Source organism: Ascidiella aspersa, chromosome 9 (assembly GCF_963924565.1).
Source record: "Ascidiella aspersa chromosome 9, kaAscAspe10.2, whole genome shotgun sequence".
Classification (NCBI taxonomy): Eukaryota; Metazoa; Chordata; class Ascidiacea; order Phlebobranchia; family Ascidiidae; genus Ascidiella; species Ascidiella aspersa.
The window spans coordinates 13,430,996-13,450,236 of record NC_139455.1 but is presented as its reverse complement, the minus strand read 5'-3'; the positions used below and the strand labels follow the sequence as shown (position 1 = coordinate 13,450,236).

The following is a 19,241-nucleotide window of genomic DNA, read 5'->3' as shown; positions in this document are numbered from 1 at the left end:
CGTTTTGTTCTCGAGCGAACTCCTGCACAAATATGCAGATAAAATCCAGTCAAATCACGTGAAGCACTAGGGCGCAAACGTGACGGCGCACCTGGCGAGATAAGCGAGTGCAAACTTTGTTTGGATATCTTTCGATTGCCAGTAAGTTTTTATAACATGGGCCTAAATTTTAATATTTAGAAAATTAAGTATACGATGCTCTGTATTCTAAAAGATAAGCCGCAGAGAAAAAAAAATTAAAATAAGACTTCAGTATTATAATAATTTTGTATTTATGAAAACACACGGTATCTGATAAAAAAATATAAATCGAATTCAAAAAAATACCACACCATTTATTAAACTTACTAACTGCTTGGCTTACGAAAAATACCCTGATTGTAGCAAAATATTAACAAGAACTATCATTTAGTTTTTATTCATTTATAATGGCAAGTTTAAGTTAGATTTATACTTGACAGGATATTTCTAATTTTGGTCTTATAAGTGCTAAAAACACTTGGTTATTTCTTACGTACCGGTATATAATTTTATCTGTTATGTTTTCTTCAAACAGCTTAACACCACTTTCCATTACCAAATTCCAATTTGTTTCACAAAAGCTTTAATTTTATCTATAGAGCAGGGGCGGGTAACTTCTCCGGTCGGCGGGCCAGATATGGCCAAATGAAGTACTTGGCGGGCCGGATTAAGTACTGTCAAAGCTTGCATGTTTTGTCGCATAATAGCGACTAACGTTGTACTCGTTAAACACGGCAACACTTTTTTGCTGACTTCAAGAATAAACAAAGTATAACTTTATAAACCGAAAATCGGTTTGTTTAGATGTTATGAGATAAATAATTACACGTTTGGTAAACATTTATCAAAATTATTTCAAGTCAAAAACAATTAAAAATGCACATAAATCTTTTACAATTTAAAAAAACTATTATCAGCTTTTTTATAATTGACGTTATGTTAAAATGTTATTAAAAAAAGATTTGTTTGAGTTATATTCCACGACATTTTAACTGTGTTATGTATACGCGAGCTTCCGGAATTATCCACCCTGTCCAAGTTTATCGCATTGGGCTCAGCTTCGTTTTTGCATTATACAGTTGTTTATTTATGATTTGGACAAATGTATTGAACAGTATTTGCTGTCTGTTTTCTCTTGACAACATTTTCTAAAATAACCAGCGTCTTTGTTTTCTTCGGCAATTTATAGTTATTTCACTTTTTGAAATGACAAAATATCAACTAAGGATTTCAATAATTTTGCATAAACCCGAAAAAATAGCTGATTTGTGTTCGACCGATAGTCAGTAAAACATCAAAAACGTGTTGTTGACGACGCCAAGACACTAATGCTGTTAAAATAATCAATATATTTATAATAGGTCAAAATTTTGTCAAAACAAATATTTTTTGGTCAAAAAATATTCGCCCTAATGATAAACATTCTTTATTAATGATGTGCAACCGGAATCATTTGTTTTTCATCATTCGGATTTTGTTATTCAAAAGAAAATACTGATTCTTGCTGATTTGAGTGAAAAAGTACTTGGGCATTCAATCCTTGGTAAATTCGCGACACTCCTTCTCAAACTTGCGTTTCTGGGCAAATCCATGGGAAAATATCTTTGTAAATTCTAAATATAGTTTTAACCCAAAACAAAGCATCTCAAAACACCAAGAAAACAAAGAGCCAAAGAATAACTAACAATCTTTATAAATTGACGTAGTAAGCAAGTAGTGGAGGATTGTGGCAGAATGTGGCCGGGGGCCACATTATCATGTAACACCAGAAACTGTCTGCGGGTCGCTCAAAATCTCGTCGCGGGCCGTATGTTGCCCGTCCCTGCTATAGAGTGTAGATGAAAGACAAGTTTAAACAATTCTAAGGTTGGAATACGTCATTAAATATTCCGATTTTTAATTCCACAATCCAGATTCAAAAAGTTGTTTAGGCTAGATTAAATCCATGGCCGAAAGGTCCTGTAATGCAACTAGTATCCAAGTAAAAACCAACTTTAAAAACATAGTAGACCTACAATGAATACGCCGTACGGCTATCACGCGGCCCACAACAACATGATAAAACTAAACTTTCAAAAATTAGATCACAGTCCAACAAAAGTGACTAAAGGCCCACATTTGGCCTCGGTCCATAGTTTGCCGATTGCTGTTTTACCTAAGATCTTACATAAATACTACAGTGAAACATGAACACACATGTGTGTTTACAACTGAAATCTAGCCCTTCTGAAGCTGCTTTTTGACCAACGATTACGGCTTACATATCATTAGTATACCGAAAGCCATTGCAGACTCTAACCGAATCTGTCGATCAATGATGCAAGCAGGGCAGACTAGAAAAACAACTAGCCTGCAGTGAGGTTCGAACTCACGACCTCCGGTCAAGCCGGGACCGTCGCTCTACCAACTGAGCTATGCAGGCTCAGACGGGAACGAGTCGAGAAACAACCATACGCCAATGCTTGCTCAATGTGTTAGTACAAGCAACTTCAATTGAAGGGGATTCACAGTACCATATCATATGCAATGAAACATGAACACACATGTGTGTTTACAACTGAAATGTAAATACTACAGTTAACAATACCTTCTTTATGACCGTTATTTTAAGGACTTATATCGGACGTGCATTCCTGAGCAATAGGACTTAAAACCAAAACGTGCACATTGTGCGCACAATGTGCACCTTCGAATGCGGTGCACATATAACAAGTGCATATGGTGCGCACAATGTGCACCTTCGAATGCAGTGCACATATGACAAGTGCATATGGTGCGCACAATGTGCACATTTTGGTTTAGAGCCCGTCTCTGAGGATAGTGTGCCTTCTTTTACCATTATTCGTTTCGGAGTCATAGGGATCTAACAATTGTCCCAATGAACATTTAAGACATCCCCAAACCGCTACAAACCCACCGTGGACCACTAGAAATTCCTGGTGGACCACCAGTAGTTTATCTTGACCAGGTTGAGAATCACTGATTTATGTGACGGTTTTACCAAGTATCTTTGGTTTTTTGGGTTTGACCACAGTGATATATCAAACAATTCAATGGTTGAACCATAGAATACTAATTATTCTTTGGTTGAACCATAGAATACTAATTACATAGAAGGCTCACTGTGTCTCGTCACGCATGAGTAACACTGACACGATTGGTTAAAAACACGGGTTTCGGCGGCAATTACAGGTAGAGTATTTATGTCGTTTGTTGACCTGCGTATTTTTTTCGCGTTTTCGCGTATTTTATTCAGCGTTTCAGTAAGTGCACGAACTTTTCTAATTATATCCATGTTTATTTTGTCAGTTTAATATAATTTAACATATCAAGTATTGGACTGACAAGTGTATATTTCTACAGGTAAGACATGACCACCGTGCTATCTGACTCCACTAAATCGAAACTGAACAAACTGTCATAGCATTTCAAAGTACATACTGTCAGGTCGCTTATAGATTTATTGTACATTCACATATTTCAGCTTAGATCGCTTTCAATGAAATAGCTTACAGCGCAGTAAAAACACGTCTCGCAAGTAAGGCATGCATCTGTTGACTGTTGTGTTTTATCCAGCAGTAGCGTGACACTATATAGCACAAGAGCGACTGCGATGGGGATTAATTGATTTGCCAGAACGGCCAGGAAAGGAAATGAGTATCGAGGTGAAATATTTAACACTTTACCTGGCGAACACGCTATAATTACAAGCACAAACAACATCATTTCCCTCCTCCTTGGAAAACGAAAAGGGTCTCGAGCAGTTCGTTGGGCCGCGCTTCTTCTTTAAAATCTTCCCAGGATCCGATCACGAGTCGACCAGCAACCGCAGAACATCGGACATTTGTGCAATATCGATCCAGCACGTATTGGGAATCGTGTTGTTCAATAGAGCGAAAAATGTTCATGAATTCCTTGTCTTGGCGGCAAACGGACGATTCCAGAGGTAGTTGATTGTGCGACACGATGTAACGTCTGAAATGGTACTTAAAAGGCACAATAAACAAACAATGCAAAACACTTTTGAATATAGCCTATAATGCAGATAATTATCGTTTTAAAACGCATTTCGAATTTAAAATCGCAAAACTGAAGTTAGTTGCTTAGAGTCTTTTGCTCCATTCCCATTGAAAGGGGGTAAGTTGCTAATCTCAGAAACGCGAAAACAAATTACATCGCCTAGTCCACATTAGTTGGGTTCCCTAAAGCAGACATAATAACCTTGGCGCAAAAGGTCATTCTAGAAAGTTACTCTCTGCATGCTAGTAACTTCATGTGGGCTACAACCTTGGCGCAAAAGGTCATTCTAGAAAGTTACTCTCTGCATGCTAGTAACTTCATGTGGGCTACATGACGGTTATCTCGCACCGTCTGATAGGTAAATGAGGCATCAGAGGCCTTAAAAATCATGGGCTTATAATACCCAGAGCATGCTCGCTTGCAATCACAAATGAAATAAATCTCGCGTTATGTGGGGAATTGGCAACAAGGTTTGGCCTTCTGCTCTGTTTTCCTTCTAATAAATCATAACGGTTAAGTGACGCAGGGATTTCACACAAAGTGGTCAGGTTATCTTGGGTGTGATTTAAGACATCAATCACCATAACACGTGACCAGAGACAATAGCCGCAGTGACTTTGACACTTTAGAAGTAACGACTTCTGTAAGTGCTGATTGAGATAGAATCTATCCGTTTATTGGTTTTGAGATTAGATATCAAGAGAGGTATTCAACCTCGATCGTAATACTTTCACCTTTAAAACTTTACCAAAAAGGGCCATAATTTTGCAACAATAACTGTAACAGTCTTGCGTAACTAACAATTTAAAGCGTCAAGCGATTTTCTCTGCATTACATCTAATCAAACATCAAATTAACAAGCAATAACGCTGGCAAAAACTTGTCAACAAACGTTTCAACAAATCACAACTGATCGGCGTAACTTAAAAATACTTACAAACGAGAAACTGTACTAGCAAACCAAATTAATTCATACTTTTGTAGCATTATAAGTAATAATTAGTGGATAATTTGGAATTTATTGTATTGTGTATTTATCAAATATGTTGCGATTTATGATTTGTCACTTTTTCACGCCTTTTACCAAACACTCGCTGTCATTCTGAGAACAAAGCATTTGGCTGTTTCACATATGATTAATGTATATCGTGACACATTCGGTTACAGATAAAAGTATTTCACCTGTGTGAACGCGTTATTGTAACAGTTCCCGGCTGACAAAAGGGCTTCGGCATATGAAACATTTCCGCTTTTCTGTGTCGCCTTTGTTTTTGTTCATGCAAATTATCACCTTTTATAAGCAGCGCGTTAATATATAAACCAGATCAGTCTTGTCTAGTTAATACAGTAAGCGGTTGTGTTGCTTGCCGGCTTCTGGTTGGCCAGCTCAACACCAGCCAACAAAACTGTGTGGATTTGTAATCAGACTACAGCAAATACCTTAAAGTAATAGTGTGGTTGATTGACAGAGGCAAATTAGTTTAATGAAACTTGTAATCAACAACCTTGCTTCACTTTCTACACAGCCTGACAGTATGCATAAAATTTAATTCAGAAGGATTTATTTGCATGTTCATATCACGGTCGGGGTCTCCAATGTATATTTCAACAGGTGAGACATGACCACCGTGCTATCTGACTCCACTAAATCGAAACTAAAACAAGCTGCCATTGTAATTTAAGGAGCATACTGTCAGGTCGCTTATAGATTTATTGTACATTCACATAATTCAGCATAGTTCGCTTTCAATGAAATAGCTTACAGCGCAGTAAAAACACGTCTCGCAAGTAAGGCATGCATCTGTTACTGTTGTGTTTTATCCAGCAGTAGCGTGACACTATATAGCACAAGAGCGACTGCGATGGGGATTAATTGATTTGCCAGAACGGCCAGGAAAGGAAATGAGTATCGAGGTGAAATATTTAACACTTTACCTGGCGAACACGCTATAATTACAAGCACAAACAGACATGCGTCGTTCCTCTACACAAGTGAGGTAATAGCCGAACTGCTTAACGTTCCCCAAGAAGTGGAATTACAACCACTAATCAAGCCAACAGCAGAAGCAACCATCAGTTTAGTGTCCCTGCCGGGAGAGATTCAGCTTCCCTTCTAGCCTATGAAGTAATTACGGATTGGCCATAAGGCCTTCTTTTGATGAATTTTGCCTTATTCCAATGAATTCAGGCCTTCTTTTGATGAATTTAGGCCTTATTCCGACAGATTTAGGTCTTATTCAGACGATTTTGATATTATGCTGTACTGGATATTACTGCGTATTTGGCTGTATTATGTCGTTGGTCTTAATACTATGGTTTTATAGATTTTTCTGCTTTAGGTATTGTTGCTTTTTTGGTCTTATTGTGTGTTCCCAGATTCATTACCGCACAGGTATAGGTGACCGCGACTATACGTAGGCCTATACATTTTATACAATCGTAGTTGTATGGAGAGGCCTTTACGATGGTAAAAGCCTAATTTGATCTTAATTAGTAGTTAAAATTAGTTCTGAACGTCAGTGATTAAAACCCAATTCACAATACAACAATTTTTGATGCCAAAGCTTGTTTACATTCACGACCGAAGTAAGTGTCATTATTGCGGAACAGTATGCAAATAAGGCAGTGAGCCTTCTATGTAATTAGTTTTCTATGGTTGAACGCCTACATAAAAAAATCTACTGACCCATGACTTCGTAAAGGTGAATTCGCTCTACAAGAGAAAATGATGGGAGATGAGTGCGCTACTTGTAGCATCATACATCTTGTAACAAGTACTACTTGCAATTTAATATACATATAAATTCTCAATTGCTGAAATTTATTAATTTTTCCATTGTTAACATTTGGTGCTAAGTGCTAAACAATCTGCAAGTGTATCTAGTCTACTGAAATTTTTCAAAAGCAATGTGCGGACGACGTTGTCTAAAAACCCTACTACCACCACATTTTCTGCGCTCTTTCACTATTGTACGTAAAAAGTTATGCAAAAAAAAAAATAATAATAATACCGCATACCACAACGCATATTGTTTGGGTTAGGGTGCGGGTTAGCGTTTGGGTGAGGGTGGGTCAAGTAATATTATGTTTATTATTAATAATAACTTGACCCACCCTCAACCAAACCCTAACCTGCACCCTAACCCAAACAATATGTGTTGTGGTATGCGGCATTTAAAGAAATTTTTTTTTAATTAATTTTTACGTACAATAGTGAAAGAGCGCCACATTTTCTCCCATATTGATTTCTTGCAATTTCAATTTTAATAACTCATTTTGTTACTGTAAAGAAATGGTAGGATTCTGGTAATAAAAAGTCCTGTAAATAATTTTATTATGTTTGCAGGCGTTTTAAATTTAATAATTATTGCTGATTTTATTTGAATTGGCATGGCATCCAAGCTATTTAAAGTTGCTGTTGGAAAAACAAGCAACTTTTGTTGGACCCTGGTAATTATATTTTAAGAATTGTCTATTTACTGTGCTTGCCAGGCTACAGAACTTAGATTTACTGCCATAGCAGCCAATGTGGAAAGTATGGCAAGTGCACCCACAAGTTTTTTTTTAACCTTTTAAAAGTGCTAGTCCCCCAAAAAACTGAACTGCACCCCAAATATGTATAAGCTTGTGAGGCATACGTTTACAGTAAATTGTATGCAAAACATACTGCACCGAAAATCATAAAGTGCACTCTTTTGACCTTTGTTGCATCCGCTCACCCGGATTTTTTCGGCTGTGCACTCGGGCTAGGGTTCCTCTCCGAGAATGTTTCGACATGAAATTCCGGGGATTTCCTGTGAAATATCGATTCAGAAATCTTGTTTGCTTTTTTTGCGCTTACCAGCGGAAAAATCTTCATTAAATTTATTTTATTAATAAACTCGAAAAGTTAAATAATTTCTGTGAGATTTCCTGGAATTTTCATCCGGGAAAAAGAGGAACCCCACCTGCGAGATATCGTAAAAATCTGCTGTACTTTCCAGACTGGCAAAGTAGTAAACAGTAATTCTGAAGCTTGATACCCTGATGTCCATGTACAGAAACTCCGGTACCTATTACTCCACAGTCCACACCTTTGGCAATAAATTCTAATATAAAATTTCAGTGTAAGTTGAAAAACCTTGAAACAAGTGACGCATGATGATGTTCTTCTATAAAACTTCTTTTAAAGAAAAGTCCATATTTGCATTAGGATGGATGTCGTCTTGTCCAGTGTTTACATAATTCTTAAAAAAATTGTTTGAATTTTGTTTTAGAGATGGCTGGCTTTACTTCCCCGCCAAGCTTATTTTTTTGTTAATTAATAATTTGAGCGCACTGATTTTCGGTTCTTGTGCAAAATTGCACATCATGGTTAAAAATTGTAGGGAACACTGGTTGTCAGTATGGCAGAAGGCTGGTGACTATGTCGGCCGAATAATCAGTCAGAAAACAAAAGAAATAAATATAAAATCCATTTCACTAAAAAAAATGGTTGTTGTTTCCCACACAATTCAATCTTATATATATTTTAAGCACCAATAGGAAGTAACAAACAGTGTCCGGGCAAAAAAGGATACATGTGCACCCACAGATTGTACTTTTTCACCTCCCTACTTATGTATAACTCTTGTATCACTATTTCTCATGTTAATTGTCTTTATTATTGCTTAAACATGACAAGGTTTATACATTTGATAGGCGAACACAGCATTAACTTTAGTGACAAGACAGACACACAAAATAATTTCGATCCAAAATGCTTGTCACCAGAACGCTGGCAAGAGCCAGCCTGGGGGTGACCAAGCGTTTAGATCAGTGGTTCTTAAACTGGGGGGCGTGTGAGGTTCACAAGGGGCGCGAAAAATTAACAAACTCTGTATGAATTATGACTAAACTTTAGGTGAAGTGATATTTGAATGGACAACATCGAGGTAACACACATCAGTTTTTTTTCTTTTATTTAGAATATTCCTATTGATTTTTAGGTTAGTATTTTCATTTTGTGAGGAGATGATTCCAAAAAAACTTATTGCTAACGCATTAATCACCTGATTAAGTTACCCGCTCGGATCAGCCATTCGAGAAAACATGGTGTGTGCCGCATGCACGCATGCGATTAAAAACGATGAGTCAAGCGGGTAAAAAAAACAATTTTAGCTAACTTGTCTGCTTAACTTGTTTTTCGCAACAGAAGTGTTATTTTTTCATTCTTATTGAGCTTATAGTGTCTACCTTTCCAACCACATACAGGATTTTTAATTTTATTATAAAATAAAGAAAATATTTTATAAAATTTGTTGTTTTTTTTACCCTGATGAAAGAAAGGGCAAAAAAAACAATGCTGGGGTAAAAAAAACAAGTGTACATTAGGACCATTTATAATAATTTATAGAAGCAGGTTTGACTTTATTTGAAGTAAATAGACTAAAAATGGTCTTTCAAAGCCACAACAATACACAAATGTCATGAATACCTTTATTGGAAAGAGAATTTGTGTAAAAAAAAACATTTTTTGTGATTACATTATGGTACCCCTAATTTGCACCTGTTTAAAATATTTTTCGCAACTAATTTTTCCCTGGTAAATTAAAACTGTGCCTTTCCACAGTTAGCACTGGTAATCAGTGGTATTTCTAGGCCCTAGAAGAAGTAAATTACCTCGACAACATAACTTTTTAAATTTGCGGGCCACTCCAAGACAAGCTGGAATTATTAGCTTTTTCTTATTTTTTATGAAGAAAATTGGTAAGTTGCCTTTATTTCATTCTCATCATTACAAAAAACATTCACATCTTTCCCCTATGTTATGGGGCAAGTCTAAAATAATTGCTCAAGTCTACCTCTGTGATCTGCACTTGTTTAGGTTCTGGGCCACTTGTTATATTTACTAAAAATAAATTTTCTACTTTTTCTACTAAGGTAGTTTTTCTTACATTTAAGGCAAATTTTGATCAATTAACCTGAAGAGAATAACCCTAGAAGTTTCAATTTAATCTATTTTGCCTGTTTGAGCATAATAATACCATCATGTGGTATTGATTTGAATCGCGATACACTTTGTTGAAAATATCGGGTATCAGTATCAGAATAAAATTTCAAGTCCCTATTCGTGACCGATTAGTTTCTTCAAATGTTTTACTTTCTTTTGGCACTAATGTTACCTGGTAATTATTCATTTTGGTGTATAGCTTTAAATTTTCTGAATAAAACTAAAAAGTTTGGTTAATTTACCCAAAGTTACATGCCTGTTAGTTTTCTACCTTAGTGTTTTTAGCTCATGGTCTACAAATGAGCCTCATTATGTAGCTTTAGTATTGGTACACATTGGCTAGGCATATTTAGTTTACTTTTTAAACCTAATTACATTGGGGTAATAAAAAACACTGTTTTTTACCCCGTTCCCATAGAATCAATCAGGGTAAAAAAAACACAAATAATCTAAAAAACTAAAACAGCTAGAAAAGTAAGGTATTTTTTGTTTAATAGATCAATGTTATGACACAACACAGAATAAGGTCCATTGCCATAAACTTGGTTGTATAGGAATTACACAAACGTTTCTAATGGTCTTATAAACCTTTTTAAGATACAAATTTAACAAATGTTGTTTAAACCAGCATAACTTTACTCGGATAAAAAAAATAATATTGTTGAGGGTTTATTAGTTAGGCCAAGAGTGTATTTTTTCCTGAAAAAAAAATTAAAAAAAAATTATATATACTTTAGTTGTGATGGCATTGTTTTTTTTACCCCAACTTTAGCAAAAGTTTTTTTTACCCCAAGTGACTATATTTGTTAATGCCAAAACTTGTTTGATTTTTTGTAATGTTTAATAAATAGCTCAAATAGTTTCGTGAGGGTAACTTGAGAAGTGCTAAAACTGCTCATTGTTTGAAAATACTGTTCATTGTTACGTGTTACGTAACACACCTTTATGGCTATCTTATCATTTTGTTTTAGCTTTTGAAGAGTTTTTGCGTATTGCGTTCTGTTCTATTAAGCTCAGTTAGAAACTTTTACCTAGCATGTTTTTTTTATGTTTGTACTGCAAGTTAAATGTTAGCAAAACAAACAAGCCTAAACAACAAGATTATATATTCTTCTTTTGAGTAAATATCGAGTTGCAGGTAAACATCATTTGCCTACCGCTAAACCTACTGTTGAAACTCACTTGTTTAGAGTTGTTTAAAGTCTAGTTTTAGCTACACACAAAATTTTTATCTGGCCAAGCTACTGTATATTAGCCAAACTGCCATAAAACAACATGATCTCTTTTAAAAATCGAGCTGAGTTTGTTAAGATCTTAAATTTACTTCTAGGAGAAAATGTAAATACACGAGTGAAATACAAGCAGAATATCCAAATATCCTTACTTTAGAAATGGTAGAATTTGAATGGGAAGCAGAATGGTTAGTTTACAACCCAGCCACATATATCTTAGTTTCATACAAAGCTAGCGCGAATTTAAAATCGCACATCAGTCCTCATAATCTTTGTAAAATTATGTAAATGAAAAGCGCAAAATATATGTTTTACCCGTTTTGTTGAAATCAGATCAGTCAGAGTGATGTGCGTCTCATCGCAACATCGAAAATAAAAATTTGGGCAACTTGAACTATATACAAAGGCATTTTTATGCAGCACTCCGTCGTTTTCAATGTTTTTTAAGGTCCCTGATCTGGAGTTGACCACTGCAACCGCGGTAAATTTGTCAGGAATTCAGCGTTTCGAAATATGGCAACGCTAGGTTAGGCTAGGTTAAAAACAGTTACATCCTTCGCATTGATGCAACTTACCTGGAAATAAATTGCTGTTATGCTTCTGTTTTTTTATTTTGAAACAAGTTGGGGCGAGTTTGGTTAAAATTGTAAAGGGGGGGCGTGTCTCAAAGTTTAAGAACCACTGGTTTAAATTCTGGTTTTATGGTTAGTATAAATAAATTTAATTTCCCAGCTTTATACTATTTCCTAAATTAAATATCTAACTCAAATGTGTAATGATTTATTTTGTCAGTTCAGGACAAAATTCTATTTTATTGGGATTTACTATTTTTGTTTGTTTACAAGTGATACTAAACAGTATCTGCGCTTTTCCATTTACTGTGTGTTCAAGCAGTGGTTGTTAGCTTTGGCTTTATCTGAAATCGATTGATTTTTGTTCTTAGACATAGCTTTTTTAGACAAATTTCGCCTTTCTGTTCCTGGCTCATTCATATACGGCAAACTTGTTCTGTTGTGTGAACAAAGTTCAGTACCTTGGTGCCAAGCAAATAGCTTTGTCCGATGTTTTATTTATGCACATTTATGCCACTTTCTTTAATAATGTTGCAATATGGGTGTCTGCTTCATTACAGAAACCAACTTCCTACACTGGAGCAGTGCAAACCTACCGGGCATTGTCCACCTCAAAACATCTTAATACAAAGCAACCCACAAAAAAAGACTTTGTTTCAGCTGATTATCCGGTGGTAGACCACACATATGATGCTGTGGTAGTAGGAGCTGGAGGTGCCGGGCTAAGGGCTGCATTTGGTCTTTCAGAAGCTGGTTTTAAAACTGCTTGTGTGACAAAACTTTTTCCTACACGATCTCACACCGTTGCTGCTCAGGTAAAAACTTATTGTTCGATTTTTAGTTCTGTATACATGACGAGTATATTTAGGGAGGAATAAATGCAGCACTTGGTAACATGGAAGAGGATGAATGGAGATGGCACATGTAAGAAGTAAAAATCTGAAATTGATTTTAGGTTTATAACTGATTTCATACTTGTTCAGGTTTGATACGGTAAAAGGCTCTGATTGGTTGGGTGATCAGGATGCAATTCACTATATGACAAAAGAAGCCCCAGCTGCAGTAATTGAGGTACTTCATAATGCTTAATTGCTACTTCAGTAAAAAGTGTCACTTTAGATAGGGGTCATAAAGATCAAGGACCAGATAACTGGAAGGATTATTATCGATTTCAGGCCTTTAAAGCATTAAGTTTTGATAACAATGAGATCATGCAACAAAATAATTTACCAACATTATAGATTGCCCAAGAAACAACAAAGACTTTGAAATAAAACTTTTACTAAGTGCACACCTACCTTAAAATCTTGTGTAAGTACAGTAACAAAAACATCTTAATTATTTGCAAAATATAGACCAACATTGGAAAATTAAGGCTTAAAGTTAAATACATTTTAGGTTTTTTGTGCAACCTTGTAGCTGTTCGGTCAACGGCCCCCAAAACTTGATTTAGTGCAAAATAATCTAATATAATAAACACATAAATGAAATTTTTATTTTTGCTGAAGTGTTGTCTACTAAATAAGGTTAATGTGTCTGACTACTAAATAATCAGTAGGTTCATGCCAACTTTTGAAGTGGTACAATGTACAATTAAGGTTGTGATTCAGAAACATTGAGCCCAATTATGTACTTATCGACCAGAGCAGTGCTGAATAAATAATAATGAATATACACCTAAAAAGTATTGGGTTTCTAGTTGGAAAACTATGGAATGCCATTCAGTCGAACAACAGAGGGGAAAATTTATCAACGTGCCTTTGGTGGCCAGAGTCTGCAATATGGTAAAGGTGGTCAGGCACATAGATGCTGCTGTGTTGCTGACAGAACTGGACACTCTCTACTCCACACGCTTTATGGCAGGGTAAAACATGTTGATTTTTAACTTTCATTTTATATTTCCTAATGTTTTCTAATTTTTGCAGTCACTAGCCTTTAACACGGATTATTTCATTGAATATTTTGCAATGGATCTTCTTATGGAGGAGGGCGAGTGTAGAGGAGTAATTGCTTTAAACTTAGAAGATGGAACCCTTCACAGAATCCGTGCCAAGAACACTGTTTTAGCTACTGGGTATTTGGATTTTTCCCCATTGTTATCATTTTATCGCTTGCAGTGTGTTATAATTATAATGAAATATTTTTAGGGGCAGGTATATATATTTAAAGGTTAATCATTATTTTCTACTTTTGTGATAATAAATAAACACAGATGCGGTCCGTAGGACGAAATAGCAAAAAAAATTGTTGTATATAACAATTGTTGTATATAACTGGCCATAATTGTAATAAGAGTAACATACAAAAATTGGAAATATTTTTTAATTTTTTGTCAGGAATACTTTTAGTTAGACCTTGTGGAGTGCAATGTAGTATGAATATTAAAAGTTATTACATTTGGTGTATAGTTAGGGAAACAATTATTTACTATTCTACTAAAATCGTTTAAAAAGCAGTGGTTTTCAACCGGGGGTCGACGGACCCCTGGGGGTCCGCAAAAACTTCTAAATATACCTGTATCAAATTAATTACCGCTAGGAAAACATGCTTATCGCTTAATCACAACCTTGGTAAGTGATAAAGTCACATTGTAACATGTTGTAAGTCGCATTGCGTGTGACGTGACACTTCCATTGTGATGTAACAAATATATTGTAAAATGGAAGGCAGCATTACAATAGTTTACATGTACTGCATTTTGGTTTATGCTACCTTAGAGCAAAAATTACGTGCGCTATACGTTATTGAGTATTGACCAGTCTAGCATTGTTAAAAACAAACAAGCATTTCTAGAATTGCTTCGTAGATGTAGCAGCAGAAATCATAATAAAATAAACCGGTCAAAAGGTAAATTGGTGTTTTCTGTTACTTCACTCAACACAAGGGTGAACTAGGAGGATACACTGAATTATTAAAAAGAACTAACTGCAGATATTACACCACAAATATGTAAGGGGTCCGCGACTATCTCAAAGCATCAAAAAGGGGCCACGGGTACAAAAAGGTTGAGAACCACTGGTTTAAAGGGTTCTCTTGACTAATGCCTTTTATTTGAAATTAAAAAAAAATTATAAATAAAAAAAGGAATAAACAAAAAAATAAAAAATATTATTTAATAACAATTTTAAGTTTCCGGCCATTTTGACTTATAAATGTGCATACTCCTTCTGTTATGTATAGAGGTTATGGAAGAGCCTACTTTAGTTGTACATCAGCACACACATGTACCGGAGATGGAACTGCAATGGTGACCAGAGCTGGGCTGCCTAACCAAGATATGGAATTTGTGCAGTTTCACCCCACCGGCATATATGGAGCAGGATGCCTTATAACAGAGGGTTGCCGTGGAGAGGGAGGCTATCTTATTAACTCAGAGGGCGAACGGTTTATGGAAAGGTTAATAAGAATTCCTACTGAAAGTTATGTATTCTTTTCCAATGTTCTATATATTTATTTTCCTAGATATGCACCAACAGCGAAAGATCTTGCCTCTCGTGATGTAGTTTCAAGGTCAATGACAATGGAGATTCGGGAAGGCCGTGGTTGCGGGCCAAATAAGGTATTGTCCACAATATTAGCGGTATTCAATATCTACTAGAAAACATTTCGAGAGGAGTGTGGCGAGAAACAACCATCCGCCAATGCTTGCTACATTCTGTTAGTAGAAGCAACTTCAAATTGCGATGGCTTGCGGTGTTCTAATTTTACGTAAGCCGTAATCGTAGGTCAAAAAGCAACTTTAAGGGACACATCATAATTGAAAACTCACATATGTGTGTACATGTTTCATTGAATAATGATATGTAACTGCAGATCCTTTTTCGTTATTCGTGATTAGAAACTGTGGGATTTAGTGCGCCAATTTTAATTGTTTAACTTTAACGCACCGTTGCCGTCTGCGTCACCAGAAAGCTAAATTTATATTTTTGCAGTGTTTTTAATCTGACCTAGTACTTTCTATTGGTTTTATGAATTGCATTCGTGGTGTCGGCACAGTGGAATTTGTATGTGCTAAGCCTAAGCCATTTCATGTTTTATTGTTATGTCCTAAATAATAGACTTAAATATTTTTTGCGATCCAACATAATTCAAACGATAATTCATAAAATTTAACCCAATACATCTGCGTTTTGTCAATGACGTTTTCATAACAGGATCATGTCTACTTACAACTGCACCACCTTCCACCTAGTCAACTTGCCACGCGGTTACCAGGGATCTCCGAGACGGCGCAGATATTCGCGGGGGTCGATGTAACTCGAGAAGCCATACCTGTTCTTCCAACTGTGCATTACAACATGGGCGGAGTGCCAACAAATTTTAAGGGCCAGGTAAATTTATCCATTTATGTTTTATACGCTAATTCTAAAGACCTCGCCTTGATTCAGGATTGGCTTACGGTGAAGTACTTATTTATTGTAATAAAAGTCTGTTTAATTGTACAATCGACAAGTTGATAGAGTTGTAAAGTTGTCTGTGGAACGTTAGGCTTGTTTACACCCCTTTCATCGTTTTTGGCGCCACACTTAGACTGGGACTGGTGTACATGTTATTTTCACAATTTTAGCGTTGACGTATTTTCGCAGGTTATTTGGCACGACTCCGACAAACAGGAAGACATTGTTGTGCGCGGCTTGTATTCTTGTGGCGAAGCAGCTTGCGCGAGTGTGCATGGAGCCAACCGACTTGGTGCCAACTCACTGCTCGACCTTGTAGTGTTTGGTCGTGCTTGTGCGCTCACAATCGCCGAAGAGAACAAACCTGGCGAAGAAGTCGGACCACTAAGCGCAGTAAGTTCCCACCAGACCACTGTTCAAATTTCTAGGATATGTTATCGCCCAACATCGTTTTTTACAACTAATGCGACGACAGGCCTTGTTACCAGAGACCAAACTGTTTAGCGGACTTAAACAAAATTATCATCCATAAATACGGGTTCTTAGTGATAAAAGTAAAAGTACCCAATTGTCTCTTCGAACAAAGTCGTATTGACTGAATATAGGATTCAACTCAGGAACCCATTGTGCTATTTATACCGTATGAGACCAGTAAACCAAAATTTGTTTGCACTTTCTTGAATACCATATAGATTTAACGAAAATACGGTTAGTATAAAGTTATTTTGTGGTTAGAACGCAGGCGAAGCGTCAGTAGCGAACATCGACAAACTTCGCCACTCTGACGGATCAATATCAACCGCCGATTTACGGATGAAAATGCAGCAAACCATGCAGAACAATGCAGCTGTTTTTCGCACGGGACCTGTGCTTAAAGAAGGAGTTGAAAAAATTAATCGTATTTACAAAGAAATGGATAATATAAAGGCAAGGAAATTTATATCATATAGGTATTGTTGATTTAATTTTCATCTCACAACTAGATTTAGTTCAAAAACGGCCTATATTAAAATCTAAAAAATATGTTTAAAATAAAAATTATATCTAATTGGTACTTAACCACTGACCAGCCAAGAAGTCAAAACGTATTGCTTAATGTCCATACAGGTTAAAATTTCCAAACAATATTCAACCTATGCGATTGCTAACCACAGACCTCTTTATCATGGACCAGTGATTCTTATCTCCATCCGCACTTTTTTAAATGTCGGGTCAAGACCAACACACTTATTGTCCTAAGCATATGTTATCGTCCTTTCATTACAAAAACATCCATGCCCAACAACTTTGCTAGACTTTGGGGAAAAAACTTCCATAGATGGATTCAGCGAAAAGGCCTAGCTTTAAAATAAAAAATAAAAACATGTATCTACTTTACTTGGCCCAGATGTTTGACCGTGGAATGGTCTGGAACACTGATTTGGTTGAGGCGATGGAGTTGCAAAACCTTTTGCTGAACGCAGCCCAGACCGTTACATCAGCTGAGGCAAGAGAGGAAAGTAGAGGAGCCCATGCTCGAGAAGATTTTAAGGTTATTTATACTAGGGATGTTATAATAATAGAATTATTACTTGAAAACGTGTTGTAATGAATTGGTTGAAGTCATGAAATGACTTGGCATGGACTTCAGTCATTTTAAACATAGACCTGTTAACAAAACTTTCTGAAGTTGCGTACTCGTTATTCTTTATTTTTGAAGTAAGTCTTTTTTTTTGAATGTGTAATCCAATTGCGTATTAAACTTTGTAGATACGCTAAAAAACTGCCATATATTGTAATTAACGCCAGAGTGGTTTTTGAATTGAAACATATATGCATATAGCAACAATAATTAACATATTAGTTACAGATATGCAGGAAGAATATATTTATTAGATATAATTTTTTTGTTTAATCTCACAAGTGCCAGCAACTCAAAATATCCTTTATTGACGTCATTTACGTATTTTTTGTGTATGTTAAAAAATTGTCCAGAAATTGGACTAGCAACTTATTTCATTACATAGATGTGAAAACAAATCGTTGCGAACCCACGTTTGGGGAGAAATAAAGCAATAAATATAATCAACAAATTCAAAGTGAACTGTTAATCGCCAAACACGCTTTCTACTTGTTTTATTCTGCTGTACTGTTGAACTAATGCCTAGATTGAGTTTTGTTTAAAAAAATGTAACGGAGACTTATTTGGGGCACAACGACGACTACAAACTAGTAACAAGACGACAAAATTATTAACTTGCTTTAAACGTCTCAGTTGTTTGGTAAAAGTCGTGTTGGCACGATTGTTTAAAATAGCTACTGCGTTTCGTTGCAGGTTCGGATTGATGAAATCGACTACAGCAAACCGAGCCAAGGCCAAACCGTTAAACCTATGACCGAACACTGGAGAAAACACACTTTATGCAACTTCAACATGGAGTCTGGAGAAGTAAGTTGTTTTTAATTGCTACTGGTGTCATTGCACCCCTTCCTGACAGGTCAACTAGCAATCTGTTAAAAACGGGAAACATGTGCCACATTTCGCACATAATGTTTCTCTCGCGTCCTGATGCCCTCTATAACAGTTTTTACACAGGATTTCTCGTATTTTTATTTTCTTGTTAAACTATTTTTTTTTCTAGGTTCAACTGTCGTATCGTCCCGTAATCGACCATACTTTGGATTCGAAGGAATGTTCTACAGTACCTCCGGCTGTAAGGTCCTACTAGAAATGGATTGTAACAGAGTTACCCTTGTTACGTACGCGCTGTACGGAAAGTCTTGTTCGCTCTCAGTTTCACGTAAAATGTCGTCAACCAGGGTAGTGTCACGACGGAAGTTTTCTTAATTTATATGCCGTAGCAATTCGTTTATTTCGTTGCATTTAAACAGCAAATTCTATATAACATTGCTTTCCGAAAATGTTTACGCCTTAAAATGAACAGAAATTTGCCTTTAATGGTTAATAAGAAATTCATTTTTTTGTTTACGAATTGTTTATAACTTTGTTTTGCTTTGTATATTCGTACATAGAAACAGGAACGTTTAA

The 19,241-nt window shown here is 36.0% G+C and overlaps 1 protein-coding gene and 1 non-coding gene across 2 annotated transcripts; one reads left to right on the top strand and one right to left on the bottom strand.

Annotated features, from left to right (window-relative positions):
• Window positions 1-2,368: 2,368 nt before the first annotated feature.
• Window positions 2,369-2,443, bottom strand: Trnaa-ggc (transfer RNA alanine (anticodon GGC)). Its single transcript has one exon. It is a non-coding gene; the product is annotated as a tRNA-Ala (tRNA).
• Window positions 2,444-12,381: 9,938 nt separating this feature from the next.
• On the top strand, window positions 12,382-18,921 carry LOC146133072 (succinate dehydrogenase [ubiquinone] flavoprotein subunit, mitochondrial-like). Its single transcript, XM_083397894.1, has 13 exons — window positions 12,382-12,631; window positions 12,685-12,740; window positions 12,800-12,887; window positions 13,516-13,680; window positions 13,742-13,890; window positions 14,997-15,212; window positions 15,279-15,375; window positions 15,971-16,147; window positions 16,403-16,606; window positions 16,949-17,140; window positions 17,601-17,744; window positions 18,528-18,641; window positions 18,835-18,921. The coding sequence occupies exons 2-13, from the start codon at window positions 12,712-12,714 to the stop codon at window positions 18,919-18,921; spliced, it is 1,662 nt and encodes a 553-aa protein (XP_083254020.1). The 5' UTR covers window positions 12,382-12,631; window positions 12,685-12,711.
• The last annotated feature ends 320 nt before the right edge of the window (window positions 18,922-19,241 follow it).